Below are 24,840 nucleotides of genomic sequence, written 5' to 3'. Positions count from 1 at the left end.
TCAGTCGCCCTGTACATTGTCAGTTGAGGTATGCCTCTGGCGTATCTATTTTCTGCACGATCCCATGGGAATTGTGGATGTATTCGGTGACTGTTCTCCCCTAACACTGAGTGCCATGCTGTGCCCATGGCCGAATATCAGTCCCTCCCTACTGAGGCAAGACACTGGTTGGGTGCCCCTGGTAGACACTAAGGTCGCTCTGTCAGGTCTGCCGGTCACCCATCAAGGGGGGGTTCTGGCATGTCATACAATATGATTCCCTCCTCCACAGGCTGCCGTATCTGCGGCTAGTGCTCCGGATCTTCACGTCTAGTGCGAGGTCTCCGTGGAAGTGTCCCTGCGTGGGCATGGATTGGCCCTGATGTCGATATGTCTGACAGTAGTCTTGCCTGCCACTCATTTCTCAAATGCTGCGGCTGGCACTCCGGTACCCCACTACTAGTGCAGGTGTCCAATGGAGTGACCCCTTGTCTACTATGGACCCATACCAGTAAGCCAGACAGTGGTCTGCGTGGTTTCCTCACATCACATAGCTGATGTATCTGTGGCTAGAGTTCCGGTACCCCACTTCCTTGCGATGTGTACAAAGTTGTGTCCTATGGACCCTGGATGGTTTAACAGGGATGCATTCCACGGCTCCTCAGCCTTCCCCGATCTCTCACGGTGGTGGGGATACTATCCATGGCTCCTAGGCCTCCCCTTCCTCCAAAAGGTGACAGAGGGGCACAGTGATCGCCTATCTGGCTGTCCCCCTTTTCTCCAGCGCCTGCACAGTCTCCATCGCTGTTGGTCTACCATCTCTGGGCTGCTGCGGGCACGGTCAGGTTTCCCGTATCTCACTGCTGGTGTAAGGACTCTGGATGAGGGTCCCTCCAGGTACTCGGGACTGATGTCAGTCAGCCAGACTTTCAACTGCTGGGTCTTACGCCGCCAGGTCATCCGTTAGGTCATGCTCCAATACCCCACTTTCTGTGGAGGGTTCGATTGAGTGACTGAGCATTCAGGAATCCTATACCAGTCAGCCAGGCGGTTGTCTGCATGGTCTACCACTGCTACGTCGAGTCCACTACTATACACTTCCCACACAGAGGACGGAAGTTCAGGTAACCCACTGCCACAGTGCAATTCTGAGTGAGTCTTCCCATGTTGCTCAATGGGCTCTATTCAATACTCCATATACTGGTTCGCAGGATTCCTTCCTTTACCAGGTCCCTCTCTACATATCTGCTGCTCTCCCAGCGGCCGATGGCCGGTAACCCACTTTCTGTGTGTGGTTCTGAATGCAGCACCCGGTGTGGCCATGGTCCCTTTGCCAGATAGCAGACTGTGTCTGCATGGTTTTCTACTCCGCCAGGTCACCTTCCCCATTTTTGCAGCTCCCGCGGCTACAATCCGGTGACTCATTTTCCAGAAGTTCCAAAGAGAGTGTCTTGGCGGTTTCATTCGGTCTTTTATACCTGCCTGTCAGACTGTGTCTGCATGTTTCTTTTCCCACACACATCCTTCGTCTCTTGCATCTGCGCAAGCAGTTCTGGTGTGTGGCACCATTAGGAGATGGGGTGTGGGCGTTTCCTGCAGGTTTCATGGACTTTCACATAAACAGCAGCATTCTCTGTTCCTCTTTCTAAGCGTGTAACTTTGGTCTCCTTTGGGCATGGTTGTGACACACTGTTGGGTGCTGAGCTGTCTTCCACTCTGCCAGACTTTTGGATGTCTGCGTTTTAACCATATCTTATCCCTACATATGCTAGGCCACTCTGCACGTGTAGAGCCCACCTTCCTGTGCCTTGGGCCTTCCTGATCTTGTTTCGACAGGTTTCCGACGGTTGAGCGCCTCTGTTCTGGCATGGAGCATGAATGGGCGACACAGTCGGTTCCTCTGTTGGGAGTTGATGTGATCTTGTATGGCTTGGCGACATACTGTCTAGCTCCGTCTGTTGTTTGGGTCCTGCCATTGCTCTCCTCCTCCCTCAGTGCAATCTCCCTGGAGCGGTTTGTTCCTCCTTCTTTTTGTTGGTGTCAGTTGCGCTACACTGACACTACAGTCTTCTGGAGTTACCTTCCCTTTTGTTCCTGTCCTGACGGGATGTTGCTTCAGTCCGCTCAGGCTGAGGTCCATGTCTGGTTAGTCTCCTTGTCTTGCACACTATCCTAGTATGCCATAGCGTGCCTTCTTTTCTAGGTCTGCCCTTCTGGTTCTTTGGGCCTTCGTGATGGTTGTGGTCTCGGGCAGGTTAGCTCTCCCACCTCAACTTCCCTGCGATTCCATTGTAAGGCGGTCTTTCTTGTCTAGACGTAGAAGTTTGTCACCCGGAGTGTTTCGCAGACATTGGGCTGACTTACTCTACAGGTGTACGTCTTCCAGGCGACTTGGGAACCTCCGTTTCCCATGTTTGCTGCACCAGTGTTCCGGGATGCTCCTTTTGGCCGTTTATTCTTGCATGTATGCCTTCCAGATGACCCGAGTACCTCCAGTTCCCATGTTGGTCGCTCCTTGTGTTCCGGGATGCTCCTTTTCAGGGCATTCCGCTCCCTTTTTGGCCTTATTCCTTCCTTCTCCACCTTCGGGGTCCATGTACTTCCGAGGCGGTGGGCATTTCGGTCATCCGGATTACGCTACTCGAGCTTATTTAGCCTCCCAGGTGCTCGCGACGGGCCCCTGGGACAGGGGTTTTTGGTCTGCAGCTGTTCCGGTCATCGCTTTTATGCAACAGGCTTCTCCAGAGCCAGTCTCCATCTTTCTTTCTTTTTTCCAGTGTTTTTCTGGTCTCCACCTCCTGTACTCTCCTTCTGCTCAGGTGTACTCTGCTCCCCCTGGGTTTTTTTCGGCCATGTTCTCTTGACTCGGTTGACTCTGGATGGGTTTCTCTTGTTTGTCCTTGTTGGACGGTCTCTTCTTGGCGTCCTAGACGGGGGTTCTTCCGGGAGCTCTGTTGGGCCTCGGTTGTCTCTGCCTGGATCTCGTCCCCAGGCCTTATGGTCGAGTGGGTTCGGTCTCTGGACTGATTCCCCTTTCGCTTTTGGTTGTTTTTTTCCATCCTAGGGGACTTCTTTGGACGTCCCATCAGTATAGGTGTCCCCCAATGAAGAGCAACCGAGAAAAGGAGATTTTTATTTTTTTGTATTCACCATAAAATCTTTCTCGTAGCCTTCATTGGGGGACACCGCACCCACCCATTCTTCATCTTTTTTCCGGATAATTTTTTCCGGTTCTTGTGTTCCAGTGGGCGGGTATATCCTGCCAGGGAGGAGCCGACTTATTTTCCTACTTTCCTATTTTCCTAAGAGCATATACCCATCAGTATAGGTGTCCCTCAATGAAGGCTATGAGGGAGAGATTTTCCGGTGAGTACAAAAAAATTACCTTTTCCCTATGACATACATGTTGACTTCCTTTTAATGTCTTAGAGTGTTGGTAACCAACGTTGTATTTTTGTAGCTTTCGTCAAAAAGAGAGACAAGTGGTGAAAAATCAAGGCAGCTGAGAGATGCACAACAGGATGCCCGGGATAAAATGGAGGTGAGCATGGATAACAAATGTTGTATTTGCTCATACTTGATTCAATTTTATTTAACTTTTTATTTTTCAAATGTGTTTGATTAATTATTTTTATCCATGTAGGATATTGAACGTCACGTACGAGAGATGAAGTCAAAGATCTCTGCAATGAAAGAAGAGAAGGAGCAGCTAAGTTCTGAACGACAAGAGCAGATAAAGCAAAGGACCAAACTGGAGTTGAAAGCTAAGGATCTGCAGGATGAACTGGCTGGGAACAGTGAACAGCGGGTAACTATTTGAGATGTAGGAAGCTGGGGCACTGTGACTGGGCCTATCTGACAGGGCTGTGTGCTGTGGCCTCATGCTAAATAGTCACAGGGCAAAATTCATGATCCATTGATTCATACGATCAGTAAATAACTTTAACTTTTTGTTTCCTTTTTAAGAAACGTCTTTTGAAAGAAAGACAGAAATTACTGGAAAAGATTGAGGAAAAGCAGAAAGAGCTGGCAGAGACAGAGCCTAAGTTCTCTAGTGTTAAACAGAAGGAGGAAAATGGCATTGCAAGGTTTGTATAGGATCCGTATACCTCTACATCATCACTTTAATATCTGTGTGACAGATGAAATTAAGTGGAAACACAGTCAATTTTCAATGGCACTGCTCAATTAGACATTTACTCAACTGCTACCTATTGCTGCAGTGTGACACAGTTATGCATGCCTTTTTCAATGGATATTGGATTTTTATTTATATTTTATAACTCACATTTACACTTTTATTTCTTTTTAGATTAGCACAAGCCACCCAGGAAAGAACAGATCTGTATGCCAAGCAAGGCCGTGGCAGTCAGTTTACATCAAAAGAAGAACGAGACAAGTGGATTAAGAAGGAACTGAAGTCCTTAGACCAAGCCATAAATGACAAGAAACGGCAGATAGCTGCGATACACAAAGATCTTGAAGACACTGAGGCAAATAAGGAGAAAAATCTTGAGCAATACACTGTACGTAAAATTTGTGATAAATATCTGTTCACCTCGGCCTTGGTATAACATTTTCTGCATTTTGGTTGTTTTGTTTGAGACACACACACACACTGGTTTTTAAGCGCTTCCTGCAGCTGGTGTTTGGTGTATCCTTAGGATGTTTAGGTTAAGTTTACACTAAGTATTACATAAGACTAGTAAATGTACCCCAGTTTTGGTGAAGTGTGAGGTCAAGACATACAGCTATGGGCTTTGGCACTTTAATCAGAAACTTATCCTTTTTATGAAATATGCACATATATATGGAATTTTTTTGATTCTGACAGGTTTATATTTATATATCTATATCAATGTTTTTGTTTTTTAGAAATTGGATCAAGATCTAAGTGAAGTAAAAGCTCGAGTTGAAGAACTGGACAAGAAGTACTATGAAGTGAAAAACAAGAAAGACGAGTTACAGAGTGAGAGAAAGTAAGGACCCAAAGCTGGGTTTAATATATTTTTTGCATATATTTGGAAAGACAAAAAGAAGAAACAGAAAAGTTCCATAGTTTTTATTTTTTTTATTTTTACTTTACCCCATCTTCTAGATTTGCATGACTTTTTCTGTTTCAGCATATTTTATCTTTCTTAGGGTACATTAATACATAATATGTTTACTGAAGATCTGATGTTGTATTCAATAATTTAGTTACATTGTTTTACATAGCATTAAATCGGCAGCAGACATGGTACATCTCTGCTGAGTGCAGTCACTGTAAACAAATAACTAAAAGAAATAAACTGTCCAGAAGCTGTTGTTGACACCTTTACAAATTGTTTGATGTGATACAGATGTGGTGACATTGACTGTAAAAAGCTTTGGTACAGTTACCGTATTTTTCATCCTATAGGACGCACCGGCGTATAAGACGCACCCAATTTTTAGGGGCAAAATCTAAAAAGAATAAAGATTTTGAACCCAATAGTGGTCTTCAATCTGCGGACCTCCAGATGTTGCAAAACTACAACTCCCAGCATGCCGGGACAGCCGTTGGCGGTCCGGGCATGCTGGGAGTTGTAGTTTTGCAACATCTGGAGGTCCGCAGATTGAAGACCACTGCAGGAGGAGGTAATACTCGCGTGTCCCCGCCGCTCCGGACCCGTCACCGCTGCCCTGGATGTCGCTCAATCGCTGTCGCCGTGTCCCCGTCGCTCCGGAACGTCTCTGCTGCCGGCCGGGTATCCTTGCTCTCCGTCACCGCCATCACGTCGTTACGCACGCCGACGCACGTACGCAACGACGTGATGACGAGGAAGGAGAGCGCCGGCCATACAGGGGATCCCTGAACGGAGAAGACACCGAGGAGGCAGGTAAGGTCCCTCCTGGTGTCCTGTAAGCACTAACCCGGCTATTCAGTCGGGCTGTTCGGGACCGCCGCAGTGAAATCGCGGCGGTCCCGAACAGCCCGACTGAACAGCCGGGTTAGTGTCACTTTCCGGTCAGCTTTGATCGCTGCGTCTGAAGGGTTAATACAGGGCATCACCGCGATCGGTGATGTCCTGTATTAACCACGGGTCCCGGCCGTTGATGGCCGCAGGGACCGCCGCGATAGGGATGTATTCGCCGTATAAGACGCACCGACTTTCTCCCCCCCCCAGTTTTAGGGAAGAAAAAGTGCGTCTTATACGGCGAAAAATACGGTATATCTTTTTTTTTTTTTTTCCAAGTTACTTATGGCGAGAAGAGAATGCTGAGCAGCAGGCACTTGCCGCTAAGCGAGAGGATCTAGAAAAGAAACAGCAACTTCTTCGAGCTGCAACAGGAAAGGTGAGATCTATTACCCTTATGTTTCCATCAGACAGAAATTTTGTCCCCCACACCAATGATGCAGTGCTACTGCCTATGGGGGGCATCCGGGCAGGAAAACACTCAATTTCCCTGCATATTGTCATTTCAGCAATGCAAACTGATATTGGACATTGAATAATTACACAAATAGGCCAATACAAATAGAATGAACCTGACCTGATGCAGTAGCTTAAAAACGTCTTTGTTACCACACATTAGAAAGCATTTGGGTGGAAAATCCATTTACTTAAAGTAAATTTTCATTTCTGACCGTAACATTTCTGTTTTATAGGCTATATTGAATGGCATTGACAGCATTAATAAGGTCCTAGAGCACTTCAGAAGAAAAGGCATCAACCAACATGTCATTAATGGCTATCACGGGATTGTCATGAACAATTTTGACTGTGAACCGGCTTTCTACACTTGTGTCGAGGTCACTGCTGGCAACAGGTAATGTTTCACAACCTAAGGGGTTGTTCAGGATTAGAAAATATAGCTGCTTTCTTTCAGTACAGTGCCACAGCTATACAAGGGCTGGGCCTAGTATTGCAGCTCATCGCTACTGAAGCGAATATATATATTCCATATAACTAATTTCTGATTGTGTCTGAACAGTATTATAAAACAGGGGTTTATATTAATATTGATAAGGGGCTCACAGTTATAAAATGCTGTGTGCTCCCAACCAGGCTGTTCTATCATATTGTGGAATCAGATGAGGTCAGCACCAAGATCTTGATGGAGTTTAACAAGATGAACCTTCCTGGAGAAGTGACGTTCCTTCCTCTCAACAAGCTGGATGTGAGAGATACAGCGTACCCAGAGACAAATGTAAGTCATTGTTTATAAAGGGTCTAAATCATGTCTCTGCTGTATATTCTAAGGAGCAGCAGCACATTGTATGCTGGATTACACATCTATTCAGGCTTTTCACTGACTGAAAATATTGCATTAAACAAGATTAACCTTGTCCATTATTAAACGTCTTTCTACAGTTTAATATGTCATAAATGTTGGAATCCCCTACTTAAGATGCAAAACTACAACTCCCAGCATGCATGGACAGCCAATGGCTGTCCAGGCATGCCAGGAGTTGTAGTTTTGCTACAGCTAGAGGGTCACAGGTTGAAAACCACTACCCCTACTGAGTATTAGTGTAGCAGATCCACCTTTCTCTAGTGAGAATTTGGCTGTACATATGTGGTCACTCAGTGTGCAGAACGTTCCTGCATGTGTGTCAAGACTTATAATAAGTTCTTTCTCTGGTGCTCTTCATTGGGGGACACCAAACTGATGGGTATATGCTCTTGCCACTAGGAGGCGCTGACACTAGGAAAAAAGAAAAGTTGGCTCCTCCCTGGCAGGATATTCCCGCCCACCTGCAGTGAGGCAACCAGTTTTATCTAGTGTCACTTAGGAGGTAGACACACAGGTCTGGAGCTCTCCAGACCTGGTCTTTTTTATTATTTTCTAGTAAGGGCTGTTTAGTCAGGTTCTTTTCTCCTTTTTGTTTCCCTTTTTCAGGTGGGGGTTCAGGAGCATGGCGCTACCTGTTCTCCCATATGCAGCTAAGGGGCACGGGACATAAAATACAAATGCACCATTAACCCCTTCCCGCCAACGGCCAGCGCCTGGAGTTGCACCGTGGGTCCACGTCCCCCTATTTTCCCTGCTCGTCTTGGGCTGTAGCAGCATGACGTGATGCAGGTGACTAAAAAGCTGTCTGAAGACGTCTCTAGGTGAGTAGGTCAAGATAGGTGAGTATGTGTGATAGGTGAGTATGTTCCTGCCCCCCCCCGGACTTAAGGGGTTAATAATCTCTATCGGGGTCGTGTCTCCCTGGTAGTCTCACCTTAAGTTTTCATTTTCAGGGCAGCCACCGACCTTTGCGGCGGCTCCCTGTACTTTTCTTCAGTCACCACTCTCCGCCAGCCGCCCGGCAGGAGCCGTAATGGCGGCGGGTAACTCCGCCCCTCTTCTTCCCTACTTCAGAGTGGGATTCTGAGGGTCAACGGCGTGCTGACCCTCTCCCTGCTCTGGCAGCGCAACCTTCGGAGCGCTCGACTGGGAGGGATATGTGCTTTTACTACGGAGCTTAGCTCCGCCCCTCTCCTCCCCGCAGTAAGTCCTCCGGGACTCGGCACGCTGCGGGGGTCCTACCTGGGATGTCAGAGGCTGTTTCCTCTGACTCCCTGTCTTTTTGGACCGTAGTCTTCCAGCCCGCTGGCCCCTTTGCCAGCCAGGCACCGCTTCCCTCTACCTTCGCTGGAGAGCCACGGACTCGGAGCGTAGCTCCGCCCCTGTCCTCTTTTTCAGAGCGGGACCCGGTGTGGTGAGAGGCTGCAAAACTTTGTGATTTGTGCAGTGAGCATACACGCCCTCCTATCAACCAATCACAGTGCAATCTCAGTGTCTGTGCTGGCAGCTCTGCTGTCTCAGCACTTTTATCAGCTGATCGGGACACAGAGCTTGCCGGGACGCCGGAGTTCCTCTTACACCGGCAGTTTCCCTTTTTCTCCTCACCAGCAGCCATTATGCGGGGGTATAGATGGGGCCGGCGACTGTGGTGTGCTGGATGGGGACTCGGAGCATACCTCCGTTCCCCCTCCCCCCCCCCACCACCACCATTTTCATGGGGCAGTATTGGTTTCTATTCCCCAATTTTTTGGGGAGGGGTGGGGAGTTGGGGGGGGAATGGGCATTATCTGCCCTCTTTCTCCTCCCCCCTGGAGGCAGGCAGGTCACTTTTACACAAAAAGAAAGATATATAATCTCTCTCAAACCATTTCTTGGAGTTTGGCTCCCTCTGGTGGCCAATACTTGTCTTACAGTTAGAGGTCTGTGGTAGCTCATCCAGGGCACGGTCCTCAGAGGAGTATTCCTGCGTACATGGATTAGGCCTATTTTTATTATGCAAGACTGTAGTCACCTTGTCCCTCTTTTCATGACTGCCGCTTCCGCGGCCCACCCTCGGTCCACTGCTGGTGCGAGGTGTCTTCTACTCCGCCTGTCTTGCGGCTGCAGTTCCGGTCCCCTCACTACTATTAAGGGTGCCCTACGGAGCGTCCCATTGTCTTCTATGGAACCTTCCCAGTAAGCCCGACAGTGGTCTGCCTGCTTGTCTACAATGTCTGTCATACATCAAACGGTTGATATATCTGCGGCTGGAGTGCCGGTGCCCCACTGCGGTGCGAGGTACCGATGGAATGACTCTACTGTGGACCCATACCAGTAAGCCGGACAGTTGTCTGCATGGTTTCCTGCAACTGCCTCTCACCCATCATACGGCTGATACACTGCGGTTGGAGTTCGAATACCTCTCCACTATGCAAGGTGCAGACGGACAGACTCCTTGCCTGCTATGGACCCATACCTGTAAGCCAGACAGTTGTCTGCATGGTTCCCTGCAACCGCCTGTCACACGGCTGGCATATGTGCGGTCGGATTTCTGGTGCCTATCTACTGTGCAAGGTACAGATGGACATACTCCTTGTCTACCATGGACCCATACCATTAGTTCTTTGCATGGTTTCCTACTCCTACTGTCACCCATTTATTGGCTGACGTATCTGCGGTTGGAATTCAGGTACCTCACTCCTGTGAGGTGTCCCATTGTCTCCTATTGGCCTATACCAGTGAGCCAGACAGGGGTCTGCTTGTGGGTCTACTCCGCTGTCATACATCGAACTGCTGAGGTATCTACAGTGGGTGTCTCGCTACCCTGTTTTTGTGCGGGGTTCCAACGGAATGCTTCGGCATCTCCTATTGAACCATAACAGTTAGCCAGACAGTTGTCTGCTTAGTTTCCTACATCCACCCGTCACCCACCACATGGCTGACATTCCCACGGTTGGAGTTCCGGTACCTCACTACCCTGCGAGTTGTCCGTCGGAGCGTCTCATTGTCTCCTCTGGATCCATATCAGTGATTACCTGCACCGCCTGGCATACATTATCCAACTGATGTATCTGCGGCGGGAGCTTAAGTTTCCCACTGTTTTATGTGGTGCTGACGGACCGGTTCGTTGTCTACTCTGAACCCCTACCTGTTATCCAGGCAGTGGTCTGTTTGTTCCCTACGCCACCTGTCACACATCGCATGGCTGGTGTATCTGTGGCTGGAGTTATGGTACCTCACTGCGGTGTAGGTGCCTGTTGGAATGACATGTTCTATACCACTGTGCTTCTCAGTGGGCTGCTTTTTTCCTCTGCTGCCCGTCACGGCTGACGGCTTTGAGCTGGAGTTCCGGTTCCTCGCTACTGTTCATGGTACGCACGGAACTGATCGGTAGTGTTCCATGGACCCTCTAGGGATGACAGTGATGCATTCCATGGCTTCTCTGCCTCCCTCTATCTGTAGGGGGCGGGGCTTCTGTCCATGGCTCCTAGGCCTCCCAGCTCTCCCGCCTATGTCTATGGGGCACAGTTACTGACTTTCTGACTGTTCCCTTTCTTTCCACGCTTCGGGCAATGTCTGTATTCAGCCAGTCTGTTGTCTACTCAGGTTCCGCTGGCAATCGGTCCCTGTCCTCAGCGCCGCCGCAGGCATAGCCAGTTTTTTTCCATACCTCACTGCTGGGTGGGGAAATGAGGTAAGGTCCCTACGGGTACGCAGGTTTGGTGTCAGTCGGACTTTCTTCCGGCTGCTGGGTTTTCTATTCCGCCTGGTTACCCGTTTGTTCGGACTGCACTCTAGTACCCCACTTTAGGCGGGTCGCTGGCTGGAGTCACCTTGGGTGCTCTAGAATTCTATTCCTGTAGGCCAGTCGTTTTTTTCCGCATGGCTAACTTCTGGTTCCAGTCATCTGCCATACATTTCCCGTGCTGATGACGTAATTTCAAGTACCCTGCTGCCAGGATGTTGTTTTCAGTAGATCATCCCGTGTTGCTCTATGGTTTTTGCATCATCCCGTTTTGCTCTATGGATTTTGTTCCTGGCATTTCATTCTGAGTTGCAGGGTTACCCCTGCCTGAAGGCTGGTATCTCGCTTCTCTGTGCGTCTTCTGTATGTGGAACCGGGCTGGCCCATGGTTCCTATGCCACATAACCGGACTGTGTCTACCTGTTTTTCTAAACCGCCTGGTCGCCTTCCTCATTACTTCGAGGCTGCGGCTGCAGTCCGATGTCCTTTTACAGGGGTGGTTCCGCGGTGTGTGTATCTGTGTGTTCTTGGGACCCTTTCTACCTTTCAGTCACTCCGTGTCTGCAGCTTCCTGCTCCACATACCTTCTTGGTTGTCTGCGCTTTTTTTTGTGTGGAAGTCTTGGTACTCCACTACTGTCATGAGGTCCCCATGTCAGTGTCCCTATGTATACTGGGGCCGCCCGGTAGGTGTGGGGCCCACTTTTCCATATATTGGGGGGGTAAGCCTCAGAGTTTCCAGTGCTTTTGCTTCCGCGGTTCTGTGGCTATCCACCACTTCGGTTCTGACATGGGGCCATTCAGTTCAGTCTCTCCCTGTGCTTACAGGTGTCTCTTCCAAGATTTTTTCTTGGGTTGCCTTTTATTTTTTTCATTTTTATTTATATTTTTTTCATTTTTATTTTTATTTTTTTTCCCCCCATCGGGTTTGGCTCTCTACACGTTTTGTGTTTTTTTTTTTTGTTTTTTTTTTTGTTTTTTTTTGCCCAGCTCCAGTGTACAGCTTCCGATCCCTCTGGGGTCTCCTAGTGGCCCCTCGGGACGGCGTTGGGCTGCCTCCAAGCCTGGGGGGCTCTGCCCACCCAGCACTTGTTCCATGGCCGTGGGGCAGCATTTCCTTTTGGCTGCTCTGCCCGGCACACTTGCCCTTCCCCTTTCCACAGGGGGTTTGGGGATCGGGGTGCTTGGCATGGATCCCTACTGTTTTCTTGTCAAAATTTGACCCTGACATATTCAATTTCTTTCTGGTCTCCCCCAGTGGTCGGACTTTTATTGGGGGTCCTAGTCCATCTTCCTGGACGGGCGTTCTTTTGGGAGCTCAATTTTTGGCTTAAGTTTGTCTCCGACCTGGGGGCTCGTCCACGGGCCCTGTGGACACATGAGTTCAGTCTTGGGACTGATTCCTCCTCTCTGGTGGTTGTATTTTTCCCACCCTAGGGGACTGCTTTGGTACGTCCCATCAGTTCGGTGTCCCCCCAATGAAGAGCGCCAGAGAAAAGGAGATTTTTGTACTCACCGTAAAATCTTTCTCGTAGCTTTCATTGGGGGACACCCTACCCACCCTTTTCTTCTTTTTTTCCGGATTATTCTTTCTGGTTCTTGGGTCGTTCTCCGGGATTCCTTTCTAGGGTCCTTCGGACGTATTTCTTCTTGGCTTCTCCTACTGCTTTGTGACCAAACTGGTTGCCTCACTGCAGGTGGGCGGGGATATCCTGCCAGGGAGGAGCAGACTTTTCTTTTTTCCTAGTGTCAGCGCCTCCTAGTGGCAAGAGCATATACCCATCAGTTCGGTGTCCCCCAATGAGAGCTACGAGAGAGATTTTACAGTGAGTACAAAAATCTCCTTATTCTACATGGTATAGTTTTAATATTATTTACTGTGTGTCTTCTTTTTTTCTTCCTAGGATGCTATTCCAATGATTAGCAAGTTACGGTACAATCATCGGTTTGATAAAGCTTTCAAGCATGTTTTTGGAAAGACTCTTATATGTCGCAGTATGGAGGTATCCACACAGCTGGCCAGGGCATTTACAATGGATTGTATCACCCTTGAAGGTTGGTGTGGCCTTGTTTATGCCCATTTTTATGTGCTACCTTGCTGTCTCCTGTTAGTAGAGAAGTTTAGCATATTAAGTTGTAACCTTTAATTTGTTCTTGGAGGCAACCCTACATAAATAAGAATTTCCAGCAGCACAAGATAGGATTAGGTGATCAGATTTCATATTTTTATACAGCAGCTGTTGCTGAGAACTTGAAAAGATCAGCAGTGTCCTTAAATTAAAGACTCCACGTGATGAGAGCAATGAAGCTTCTTAACAGCAGACTATCTGTTCACATTGGATTTTTTGTTTTTTTTGTTTTGTTTAATGCCACCCGAGTAGCAATTGCTCTTAAGTCATGTATGGATATAGGCTGCGCCACAATGGATTTGAAAGTATGTCTCCTAAATCTCCTAATTTTTTTCAAATTGCTGGTGGACCGCCATTAAGTAACAAATTACAAAAAAATTAAAAATAAATTACATACGAATACACTTTTTGGGCTCAAACAGCTTATTGTAAGGCTCAAACATTAGTGACAGATTTCCCACCAAATTCAAAGTTAAGTGTGGCAAAATAAGTAGTTGTCACTTCTGCTCTTGTGAAATCATTCACTTTATCCTGCGGTAAAGTGGTTACAGAAATATGGGATGTAATAATGTGTGAAGGGGTTATAAATGTCTAATCAAAATTAATCAAAACCAAGAAAGAAATTAAAGGTGAACTGCAGCCGAAAAGGAGATTTTTTTTTTTTTTTGTGCTCGCCGTAAAATCTCTTTCTCGTAGCTTTCATTGGGGGACACCTAACTGATAGGTATATGCTCTTGCCACTAGGAGGCGCTGACACTAGGAAAAAGAAAAGTCGGCTCCCCCCTGGCAAGATATACCGGCCCACCTGCAGTGAGGCAGCCAGTTTTGTCACAAAGCAGTAGGAGAAGCCCGAGAGGAAAAAACGTCCGAAGGACCCTAGAAAGGAATCCCGGAAACAACCCAAGAACCGTAAAAAGAAGAAATGGGTGGGTGCTGTGTCCCCCAATGAAGGCTACGAGAGAGAGAGATTTTATGGTGAGTACAATGAGTACAAAAAAAATCTCCTTTTCTCGTTCGCACTTCATTGAGGGACACCTAACTGATGGGACGTATCAAAGCAGTCCCCTAGGGTGGGAAAGAAACAACCACCAGCGAAAAGGAGACAGTCCAAGACTGAACTCGCATGCCCACAAGGTCTATGGACGAGTCCTCAGGACAGAGACACACTAGGCCCAGAACCATGAGTTCCCGTAAGATCTCCCATCCAAGGAGAAGGACCAGAACACCAAGGGAAAGGTCCGTCCTCTGTAGAGACCCAAGGCACCTGGGTCAATAGAGAGACGAGAAACCACAGGAAAAAGGGAACCAGATGCCCGCGAACAGACTCTCCTGCGAAAAAACTTCTAGAAAGAAGGGAAGGAGAGATGAACCAGAACACTGCTCCGACCAATGGATCACTGAGGAGTCGGGGGCCGGCTGCTACAAAAGTCCAAGAGTCCAAATGGAGGAGAACCAAGAAGAGCCTAGCTTGGCCTCCCAGGGTCCGAGCATAGGAAGGATTGCCCCAGAATACCTGGAGTCAATGCAGTATGACTGACCCAGACAAAAAAGGTAAGAAGGACATACAGAGCACTAGGCTGTACGCAAAGCACACAAACCTAGACTGTAAAATCCACCGTTGAATGTATCTTAGCAAAAAACAAATAGTCCCTCCAGGAGGGAAAAAACAAGGGTGGTCGAGACGACAACTGAAGTAGAGACCTACGACAGCACCCTGATCCCTGCACCCCAAGTGAAGAGGGGAGCTGCAAGCGCGCTAGGCGCAGAAGGAGCAGGGAAATGCAAATACTGGGTGGAGGAAGCCCCCCGGCTCCAGCGGCAACCCTCGCCGCCGGGAGGAGCCACCATGCGATCAAAGAGGGATCGGAGCCCCGCACTCCGAAGCTGGGCAAAAAAAATACAAGACCTGTGGAGGGGCAATCCAGATAGTGACGATAGGGACGAGGAGGCACCTGAGTCACCCGGACAGAAACCCTGGAAAAGAACACCCGGAAGTACAGGGAGGGGCTGAACCGACAGGCGCCCCAGCAGGCCCCATGTCAGAACAGAGGAGCTCAACTGCCCCGGGAATGCTGATACAACAGCACCAGAAGCCCCTGGGCGCACTACCGAGCAAAGAATGTGGCTCTACACCTACGAAGCGGTCCTAGCACATGTAGGAACACAGACATAAGGACCCTACGACAACCGCGGTGGACCAAGACTGCAGACACTGTGAAAGCATCCACTGGACCAGCAGGAAAGGAGTTATGCACACAGCAGCCCAAGAGAGCAACTTAAGAAAGGAGAACAAGGCGACGCTGCTGTTGCTGCGAAAGGCCCCGGAATCCACGGACAAAAAAACAAAAACCCACACCCCATCTCCTAATGGTGCTAGACACCAAGGCTGCAGATGCAGATTTAGGAGAGGAAGAATGGATGTGGAGCAGGAAAAATGGCCGACATGGTGAGACCGACCGGAAGAAGGTACCCAAGAACCCACATGCACACACTCTGTGGGACTGCACCTGAGAGAGAGACACCGGACTACAGCTGCAGTGGCAGCCAGATGGATTGGAACACCAAGCAGACATAGTCTTGCCATAGGGCAAAAAAGACCATGGCCACGGCTGGTCCCGCCCACAACGACGCACAGTGGGGAGAGATACTGGCCCGTAGTCAGAGTAGCAGGCATACAAGCAGGCCACCCAGTAAACCAGTATGTGGTGCGGTGCATAAGGCACATGGGGCAAATCGGAGAGACTCCCACGAGAACTACCAGGGCAGCGGTGAACTACCATCCACGGGGCGACAATGCATGGTAGATGACCCAAAGCAGCAGTCTGGCTGAGCAAGGAACCCCCCCCCCCCCCCCCCGAACCGGAGATAACTGAGCACCTACGACAAAGGTGGAAGGGCGGGGATGCCAAGAAACCCCGCCCCTTGGAGAGATAGAGAGAGAGAAGCAGAGAAACCGAGTAACGTATCCCTGACATCCAGCATAGTGTCCGTGGGACACGCCGGGTCAGTTCCACATATACCACGCACCACAGTGGGGTACTGGAACACTAGTCGGGAAAAAAAAAACATCTGCCGAGAAATAGCCGGCAGAAGAAAAATGCAGACAACGGTCAGGCCTATGGAAAAACAAGACAGTGTATTGGCACCTCGCTCAGTAGGGAGGTACCAGAACCCCAGCCTCAGATACATCAGACGTGTGATGTATGACAGGTGGTGCAAGTAACCACACAGACGACCAGCTGGCGCACAGGCATGGACCAGGGCAGATAATGGAACACTCCGTCGGACGCCACCCACAATAGTGAGGTACGGAAACTGCAGAAGTAGAGGCAACAGGTGGTGTAGACCACCAAGCAGACGAATGTCTGGCTTACTGGTAAGGGTCCAAGACAACGATGCATCCCATCGGCACCTCACCAGCAATGAGGTACCAGAACTCAAGCTGCAGATACAGAAGACGTTTGAAGTCTGACAGACGGTGTAGGCAACCTTGCAGATCACTATCTGGCTAGCCGGCATGGATGCACAGAAGACAACCAGGCATACCACCGGCACTTCACTGAGCAGTGAGGGACCGGAACCGCGGACGCAGATACATCAGCCATCTGATATGACAGGTGGTGTAAGCAACCACGCAGACCACGGTCAGGCTTACGGAGAGGGACACACAGACGACAAATATTCATCCCATCAGTACCTTACTCAGAAGAGAGGGACTGGAACACAAGCTGCAGACACATCAGCCGTGTGATGTGTGACAGGCGGGGTAGTCAACTATGCAGACCACTGTCTGGCCTGGAATGGATCCACGGAAGACAACCATACACTCCAAGTTTTAACCACAAGACTGTAACACTGTCCCACCCCGGGACTCGAACCCGTGGTGGTCTCCCATTCCCCTGTGCTGCCGAGACGGTCCTGCTTATCTTACTGTTTTTTATGCCGTGAGATCCCCATAGACCACAATGGGCCTATTGGTTCAGATGCAGCAACCGAGAATCGTGTGACCGGCGATGTAGGAAACCATGCAGACTACTGGCTTACTGGAAATGGTCCGTAACGAGCCTGAGGTCCTCATGATACAACGGTTCAGTCCTCCACATACCGCACACAGCAGTGGGGTCGCCACAGACACCTCAGCTGTGACGCGTGTGGCAAATGGCAGAGGAAAATCATGCAGACTACTGTCTGGCTTACCGGTATGGGAGGACACATCGGGTCAGATCTCCATATACCTCACCCAGCAGTGGGGTATCGGAACTGCCGCCACATACACCTATCCGTGAGATGTGTGATAAATGACAGAGGAAACCATGCAGACCACTGTCCGACTTACTGGTATGGGTCCTGAAGGCACATCGCTCAGTTCTCCACATACTGCACCCAGCAGTGGGGTATCGGAACTGTAGCGACAGATACATGAGCCGTGATACGTGTGACAAACTGTAGAGGAAACCATGCAGTACACTGTCTGGCTTACTGGTATGGGTCCTGAAGGCACATCGGACAGTTCTCCATATACCGCACCCAGCAGTGGGGTATCGGAACCCCAGCAACAGATACATCAGCAGAGAGATGTGTGCCAAATGGCAGAGGAAACCATGCAGACCATTGTCTGGCTTACTGGTATGGGTCCTGAAGACACATCGGGTCAGTTCTCCACATACCCAGCAGTGGGGTATCGGAACTGTAGTAACAGATACATCAGCCAAGAGACATGGGGCAGGCAGCAGAGGAAAACCGTGCAGACCACTGTCCGGCCTACAGATATGAGTCCAGAGCAGACAGCGAATCACTCCATTGGACACCACACACAGTGGAGAGGTACTGGAAGGCCAGCCACAGGTACTCCAGCGGTTAGAGAACCCAGGGCTGTAGGCATTAAATTTAAGGCAAATACAATGCAATGCAAGGAATGGCCACGAGGGTGCCAAAGTACACCAAATGGCCTAAAAAGCTGCCTTTATTTTTTTCTTATGCAAGATTGCCACCCGCTGGGAGAGGGGGGTAGGGGAGGGGTGGTAGAGTTAAGCCCACTCCCCCACTGTGGTGGGAAATATAGACCCCCCCATTTTACTGCTGTAAGGACGAGGACAAGTACCAGTCCCCGTCCAGCAACACACCCGCCCAAGGTTGCAGGAGCGGACGGGACCCGCTCTGAAGACGGGGTGGAGCAAAGCTCCGAGTCCCCGTCCGGATAGGGGACAGGTGACACAAACAGTGAGAGCCCCAACCCCATAAAACATCGGGCCCATGACCCCATAAACCGCCTGCACAAGATTCAGGAATAAACCCTTAAGCCCCGTGCAGGGAGGGGAAAATACTCACCCGACCAACTTTACATACTCACCTAGAGATATCTTCAGCCAGGATTTTAGTCACCTGCACACGTCATGCTGCTACAGCCCAAGACGAGCAGGGAAAATAGGGGGACCTGGACCCACGGTGCAACCCCAGGCGCTGGCCTTTGGCGGGAAGGGGTTAACGGTGCATTGGAATCTTCGTCAATATCCCGTGCCCCTTAGCCGCACATGGGGGAACAGGTAGTGCCATGCTCCTGAACCCCCACCTGAAAAAGGGAAACAAAAAGGAGTAAAGAGCCTGACTAAACACCCCTTACTAGAAAATATTAAAAAGACCAGGTCTGGAGAGCTCCAGACCTGTGTGTCTACCTCCTAACTGACACTAGATAAAACTGGTTGCCTCACTGCAGGTGGGCGGGTATATCCTGCCAGGGAGGAGCTGACTTTTCTTTTCCTAGTGTCAGCGCCTCCTAGTGGCAAGAGCATATACCCATCAGTTCGGTGTCCCCCAATGAAGTGCGAACGAGAAATTAACTTTTCTCTATCGGCTCCATTGGGGGACACAGACCATGGGTGTATGCTGCTGTCTCTAGGAGGCTTCACACTATGGCAACAGAAAAAGTCTGCTCCTCCCAGTAGGATATACCCGCCTCCAGGCCACTGAGCTAATCAGTTTTTAGCTTAGTGTCTAAGGAGGTAGACACTGGTCTGGGTTTCTCCCCAGACCAGGTCTTTTATTTTTTATTTTCCCTAGTTAGGGAACGTGTTAGTTCTTTTATTCCTTTTTCTTTCCGTTTTCAGGTGGGGACTCAGGAACCGAGGTTCACTGTTTCCCCTTTTGCGATTGGGGGGGGCAGACATCTGGGATGTACTGTTAACCCCCTCTCGCCAATGGTCAGCGCTTGGGGTTGTACCTCATGGGTCCGGGTCCCCCTACCTTCCTGTTCGCCTCGCTATGGTAGCTCAGCATGCTGCAGGTGACAATGCTGACTGAAGACTTCTATAGGTAACTTCTTCTGGCTAAGGTAAGTATATTTTCCCTTCTCCCTTAGGTGCGGACTTGCAACATCTGGAGACCCCCAGTTTTGGGACCACTAGCTCATAATCGGGCAGTGTGGGGATGGGGCTGGCCATGAGGTTTTTCCCTCTTCTTTCCTGCAGGGGGACACCTTTATTATTTTCTGGGGGGCAGTTTTTTTCTGAAACAGGCAGTGTCCTGTGGTGCACAGTTATAAAGCGGCTGCCTTTAGCAGCCGCGGCACGGCACTTCTCCCTACGCGCGCATAGCGCTCGTCTTACTTTAGTTTCGGCGGCTGTCGGCGGCGCCCTCGTCCACTCCTTTCCCCCGGACGCATATGCCTTTACATGTTCGCTCGGGGTCGGGAGCGGTCGCCATTATTTTTTTATAATGTGTCTCTTGAGCGGCCGGGGTACATTAGCTCCGCCCACCCGGGCAGCCGGAGCTTCTACAGGGGCGCAAACTGGGCATCAATCAGCGCTGTGCGTGCGCATTTGTGCTGCAAGGGTCAATCAGAGAGCCCTTGCACCTGGCACGGCCCTCTATTAATATTGGCCAGCGTCTCTCTCTCTAGCTCTCTCTGACTGACTTTAAGCTGAGTTCTCCTCAAAGCAGCTACCCTGGGGACACAGGCTTGGGTGATATTGTTAATTTTTTACTATGTCCGTGCCCAGAACTGTTCCTACCTCTAAACAGTTAACTGGAGTATTTATTACTCATTACACCTGTAAGAGCTGTAATTCAAAAATGCCAGGTTCTGCTGAGCCCACTTGTTCTGACTGCTCCCCCAGACCCCCCTGCTATTTCTGCCCCGGATGCTTTAACAGCCCCCGTGGATTCGGCCGCCCCTCCAGCCTGGGTTTTTTCCCTCTCCCAGTATATATCCGACTTGGCTCAGGTCTCCCGTTCTGTGGTGACTGCCTTGGAGAGGTCCACCTTGCACCAGCCCTCCTGTGGGACCCGCTCCCCCTCTCCCTATGTGTCACGCTCTCACAAGCGTTCTAGAGGTATCTCCTCTGACTCATCCCCTGGGTCTTCTGGTGGACTTGGGCGATCCCCTCGTAGGTCTCACTGCTCCTTCGGGCCACAAACGTCGTTCCTCCAGAAGACCTTCCCGTGGTCGCCGCTCTGGCTCCCCAGAGCCGTGCACCGGTCGGAGTCTCACTCCTCCAGGGCTGCCTCCACTCGTTCATTCTCCTGGAGAACATGGGGATGAGATTTCCGATTTGGCATCTGACTCAGAGGACCGATCGGACACAGTGGACACGGTGAACTCATTGGTTTCGGCCATAAGAGACACCTTTCCCCTAGAGGACCCAGAAACTTCGGACGTTGCTCCAGAAGTTTCCTTTCATCGTGCCCGACCGGCACCCAAGGTGTTCAGCTCTCACGCTGAATTTGACGCCATTCTGGAAACTGCCTGGAGACATCCTGACAGGAAGTTTCAAGGAACAAGGAAAGTTCAAGCGCGATATCCATTCGCCAAGGACCTCCTCTCTAAGTGGACTTTCCCCCCATCGGTGGACCCACCTGTTTCCCGCCTCTCTAAGGCTACTACGCTGGCGGATGCGGCTGTCTTCAAGGATCCGGCAGACAAGAGGGTAGAGGCTTTAGCAGAGCATGCCTTCGCAGCAGCGGGTTCCTCCCTGCTCCCTGCCTTCACTTCTGCCTGGGTGTCGAAGGCCCTATCGGTTTGGTATTCCCAACTCCATCAGGGTATTCTTTCAGGATCCCCTCCAGAGGAACTGTCGGCTCTAGCTCTCCAATGTTCTAAAGCCGGGGACTTTTTGTGTTCTGCTTCCATGCAGTCGGCCCGCTGTGCTACCTCTGCCACTGGAAACCTGGTAGCCCTCCCTCGCTCGCTCCATATGGCTTAAGGCATGGAACGCGGATGCCGCCTCCAAGAAATCTCTCACTGAGATTCCATTTACCGGTTCCCGGCTTTTTGGCAAGCGCCTTGATGAAATTATCTCAGGCGACAGGAGGCCAGAGTTCTTTGCTGCCCCAAAACAAGGCTAGCGCTTCTTCCCGTATGAAGTCCTCTTCTTTCTGGTCCTTTCGGTCCCAATAAAGGGTCTGGGCAGGCGCCTTCGCGGGACAAAAGGTCCCTACCTTCCGGGCGCGCCCCTCTTGGAAGTCGGACAACCGTTCCTGCCGTTCTGGCTCTCACATTCCAGGCTTTATCTAGTTTCCGGTGGATGGTCAACCGGGACAAGTCTGTCCTCTCCCCCACCAAGTCTCTGGTCTTCTTGTGGCTCCAATTCGACACGGCCACTGCTCGGATTCACCTTCCGCCGGACAAGTGACTGACTCTCTTGTCGGGAGTCCGCTCTCTTTGGAAGCCGGCCCCAGTCTCCATCCGTCTTTGCATGGAAGTCCTGGGTCGAATGGTGGCAGCCATGGAGGCCATGCCCTTTGCCCAGTTTCATTACTGCCCTCTTCAACTGGCGATTCTCTCCCGGTGGGACAGGTCTCCTCTGTCTCTCGACCGCAAGATTCTTCTCTCTCAACGGTCTTGTCCGTCTCTTCTCTGGCTCTGGTCTCCCCCCCCCTTGCTTCTTCAGGGGTGATAATTCCTTCCCCTCCACTGGCAGGTGGTCACAACAGATGCCAGTCTGTCGGGCTGGGGCAGGGTCTTCAGGGACCGGATGGTCCAAGGCCACTGGTCTCCCCGAGAAGCCCTTCTTCACATAAACATCTTCGAACTGAGGGCGATCCATCTCTCACTCTCAGCTCAGTCGCCATGGCCGAAGTGAAAAAGATTCTCCTCTGGGCGGAACACATGGTTCCGGCCATTTCGGCGATTCACATCCCGGGAGTGCTCAACTGGGAAGCGGATTTTCTCAGCCGGTCCTAGGCCCACCCCGACACAACCGGAAGATTCCTCCGTTTGTGTCGAAGTCCCGGGACCCCCTGGCCCTAGCAGTAGATTCCTTGGTGATTCTGTGGTCGGGCTTTGCCCTGCCCTATCTGTTCCCTCCCCTTCCTCTCCTTCCCAGGGTCTTTAGGAAGCTCAAAGCAGAGGGCGTCCCCGCCATTCTCGTGGCCCCCGAGGGCGTGGTACGCAGACGTGATCAGGCTCCTGGACGACGTTCCGTCTTCCTCTTCGTCCAGACCTTCTGTCACAGGGTCCCCTCTGCCACCCCAGTTTACAGTTGCTGCGTTTGACGGCGTGGCGGTTGAGACCGCGATTTTAAGGGCCCGCGGTTTCTCATCACAGGTGATTCGCACCATGCTGAGGGCTTGCAAGCCCTCTTCTGCAAAAATGTACCACCGTACCTGGCGTTCTTATTTTCGTTGGTACGAATCTCAGGCCTTCTCTCCTGTTACTTTTTCTGTTCCCCGTCTTCTCTCCTTTTTACAGTCGGGGTTGGAACAGGGGCTGGCTCTTAGCTCCCTTAAAGGGGTACTCCGCCCCAGGCATCTTATCCCCTATCCAAAGGATAGGGGATAAGATGTTAGATCGCCGCGGTCCCGCTGCTGGGGACCCCAGGGATCGCCGCTGCAGCACCCCGCCATCATTACTGTACAGAGCGAGTTCGCTCTGTGCGTAATGACGGGCGATACAGGGGCCGGAGCAGCGTGACGTCATGGCTCCGCCCCTCATGACATCACGGCCAGTTCCCTTAATGCGAGTCTATGGCAGGGGGAGTGACGACCGCCACGCCCCCTCCCATAGACTTGTATTGACGGGGGCGGAGCGTGACGTCACGAGGGGCAGAGCCATGACGTAACGATGCTCCGGCCCCTGTATTGCCCGTCATTACGTGCAGAGCTATCTCGCTCTGCGCAGTAATGATAGCGGGGTGCTGCAGCAGCGATCCCCGGGGTCCCCAGCGGGACCCCGGCGATCTGACATCTTATCCCCTATCCTTTGGATAGCGGATAAGATGTCTAGGGGCGGAGTACCCCTTTAAGGGTCAAGTTTCGGCCTTTTCCATTCTTTTTCAGCGTCCTCTGGCGTCCAATTCTCATGTCCGGACCTTTCTCCAGGGGGTGGCGCATGCTGCCCCTCCTTATCGTTCCCCTTCTCCCCCTTGGGACTTAAAGCTGGTTCTGGGTGCCCTGCAAGACGCACCCTTTGAACCTCTCAGAGCTATTCCTCTTCACCTCCTTTCCTGGAAGGTGGCGTTCCTTTATCGCTATTACCTCCATTCGGAGAGTGTCTGAACTGGCAGCTCTTTCCTGCCACTCTCCTTTTCTGGTGATTCACCAGGACAAGGTTGTTTTCTGTCCGGATCCATCCTTTTTACCGAAGGTCGTTTCGCCTTTTCATCTCAATGAGGACATCATCCTTTTGTCCCGCTCCTTCTCATCCCAGGGAGCGCTTACACCACAAACTGGATGTGGTGCGGGCGATTAGGACCTATCTCTCTGTTACCTCTTCCTTTCGTCAGTGCGATTCCTTTTTCGACCTTACGGAAGGTCGTCGCAAGGGACAGCCTGCTTCCAAGGCCACCATTTCTCGGTGGATCCGACCTGCTATCGGAAGCTTACCGCTGCAAAGGGAAGATCCCACCTTTCAGGGTTTTGGCTCATTCCACCTGTTCTGTTGGGGCATCCTGGGCCCTCCGCAACAAGGCCTCAGCCTCGCAGATCTGCAAAGCAGCCACCTGGTCGTCTTTGCACACTCTCAAGGTTCTACACCTTCGCATCGGCTGATGCTAGTCTGGGCCGTAAAGTGCTGCAGGCGGCAGTGGTACAGCAGTCTGCCTGACTGATTCTGTGCCCACCCAATGGACTGCTTTGGTACGTCCCATGGTCTGTGTCCCCCAATAGAGCCGATAGAGAAAAGGAGATTTTTATGCTTACCGTAAAATCTTTTTCTCGAAGGATCCATTGGGGGACACGGCTCCCACCCTTTTCTGGTGTTCCTTTTTGGTTATCTGTCCGAGGGTGTGTTCAGTTACTTTTTTTTCTTCTGGGTCTCTGACAGTTCATGGTCTTGCTTTTGACCGGTCAGTCTTCTCCTATTGCTCTGGGACTAAAACTGATTAGCTCAGTGGCCTGGAGGTGGGTATATCCTGCTGGGAGGAGCCAACTTTTTCTGTTGCCATAGTATAAAGCCTCCTAGAGACAGCAGCATATACCCATGGTCTGTGTCCCCCAATGGATCCTTCAAGAAAGATTTTACGGTAAGCATAAAAAACTCCTATCCACCGGGACCCGGCTCGGAGTAAGGAGCTATGGGAGCTCCCAAGAGACCCAACTCCAGCACTCAGGCATCATCGGCGCTCCCATAGAAATGAATGGAGCATGTGAAGTCTAGCCTGTCTCTTTCTGGTGATCACGGGAGGTCCCAGCGGTTGGACACCTTCAATCAGCTACTTATAAGTTAATCTCGTCTGCAGTACTCTTTTAAAGAGAGTAGCAATATACTTTGTCTGTTACCTATATAAATACCCAAAAGCTTCTTTTTTTTTTCTTT

The 24,840-nt window shown here is 50.6% G+C and overlaps 1 protein-coding gene across 1 annotated transcript in view; it reads left to right on the top strand.

Moving 5' to 3' along the window:
* The window catches only part of SMC3 (structural maintenance of chromosomes 3), a 55,294-nt gene that overhangs the window by 12,552 nt on the left and 17,902 nt on the right, over positions 1-24,840 (top strand). The window contains exons 10-18 of the mRNA XM_056528976.1: positions 3,440-3,520; positions 3,623-3,787; positions 3,946-4,067; positions 4,292-4,505; positions 4,855-4,958; positions 6,198-6,297; positions 6,611-6,771; positions 7,011-7,152; positions 12,867-13,017. Coding sequence (XP_056384951.1) covers positions 3,440-3,520; positions 3,623-3,787; positions 3,946-4,067; positions 4,292-4,505; positions 4,855-4,958; positions 6,198-6,297; positions 6,611-6,771; positions 7,011-7,152; positions 12,867-13,017 — 1,240 coding nt within the window. The remainder of the gene's footprint in view (positions 1-3,439; positions 3,521-3,622; positions 3,788-3,945; positions 4,068-4,291; positions 4,506-4,854; positions 4,959-6,197; positions 6,298-6,610; positions 6,772-7,010; positions 7,153-12,866; positions 13,018-24,840) is intronic.

Source organism: Hyla sarda, chromosome 7 (genome assembly GCF_029499605.1).
Source record: "Hyla sarda isolate aHylSar1 chromosome 7, aHylSar1.hap1, whole genome shotgun sequence".
In the NCBI taxonomy this organism is placed as follows: domain Eukaryota; kingdom Metazoa; phylum Chordata; class Amphibia; order Anura; family Hylidae; genus Hyla; species Hyla sarda.
Note: the sequence above shows the minus strand (reverse complement) of the source record. Positions and strands in the feature narration are given on the sequence as shown.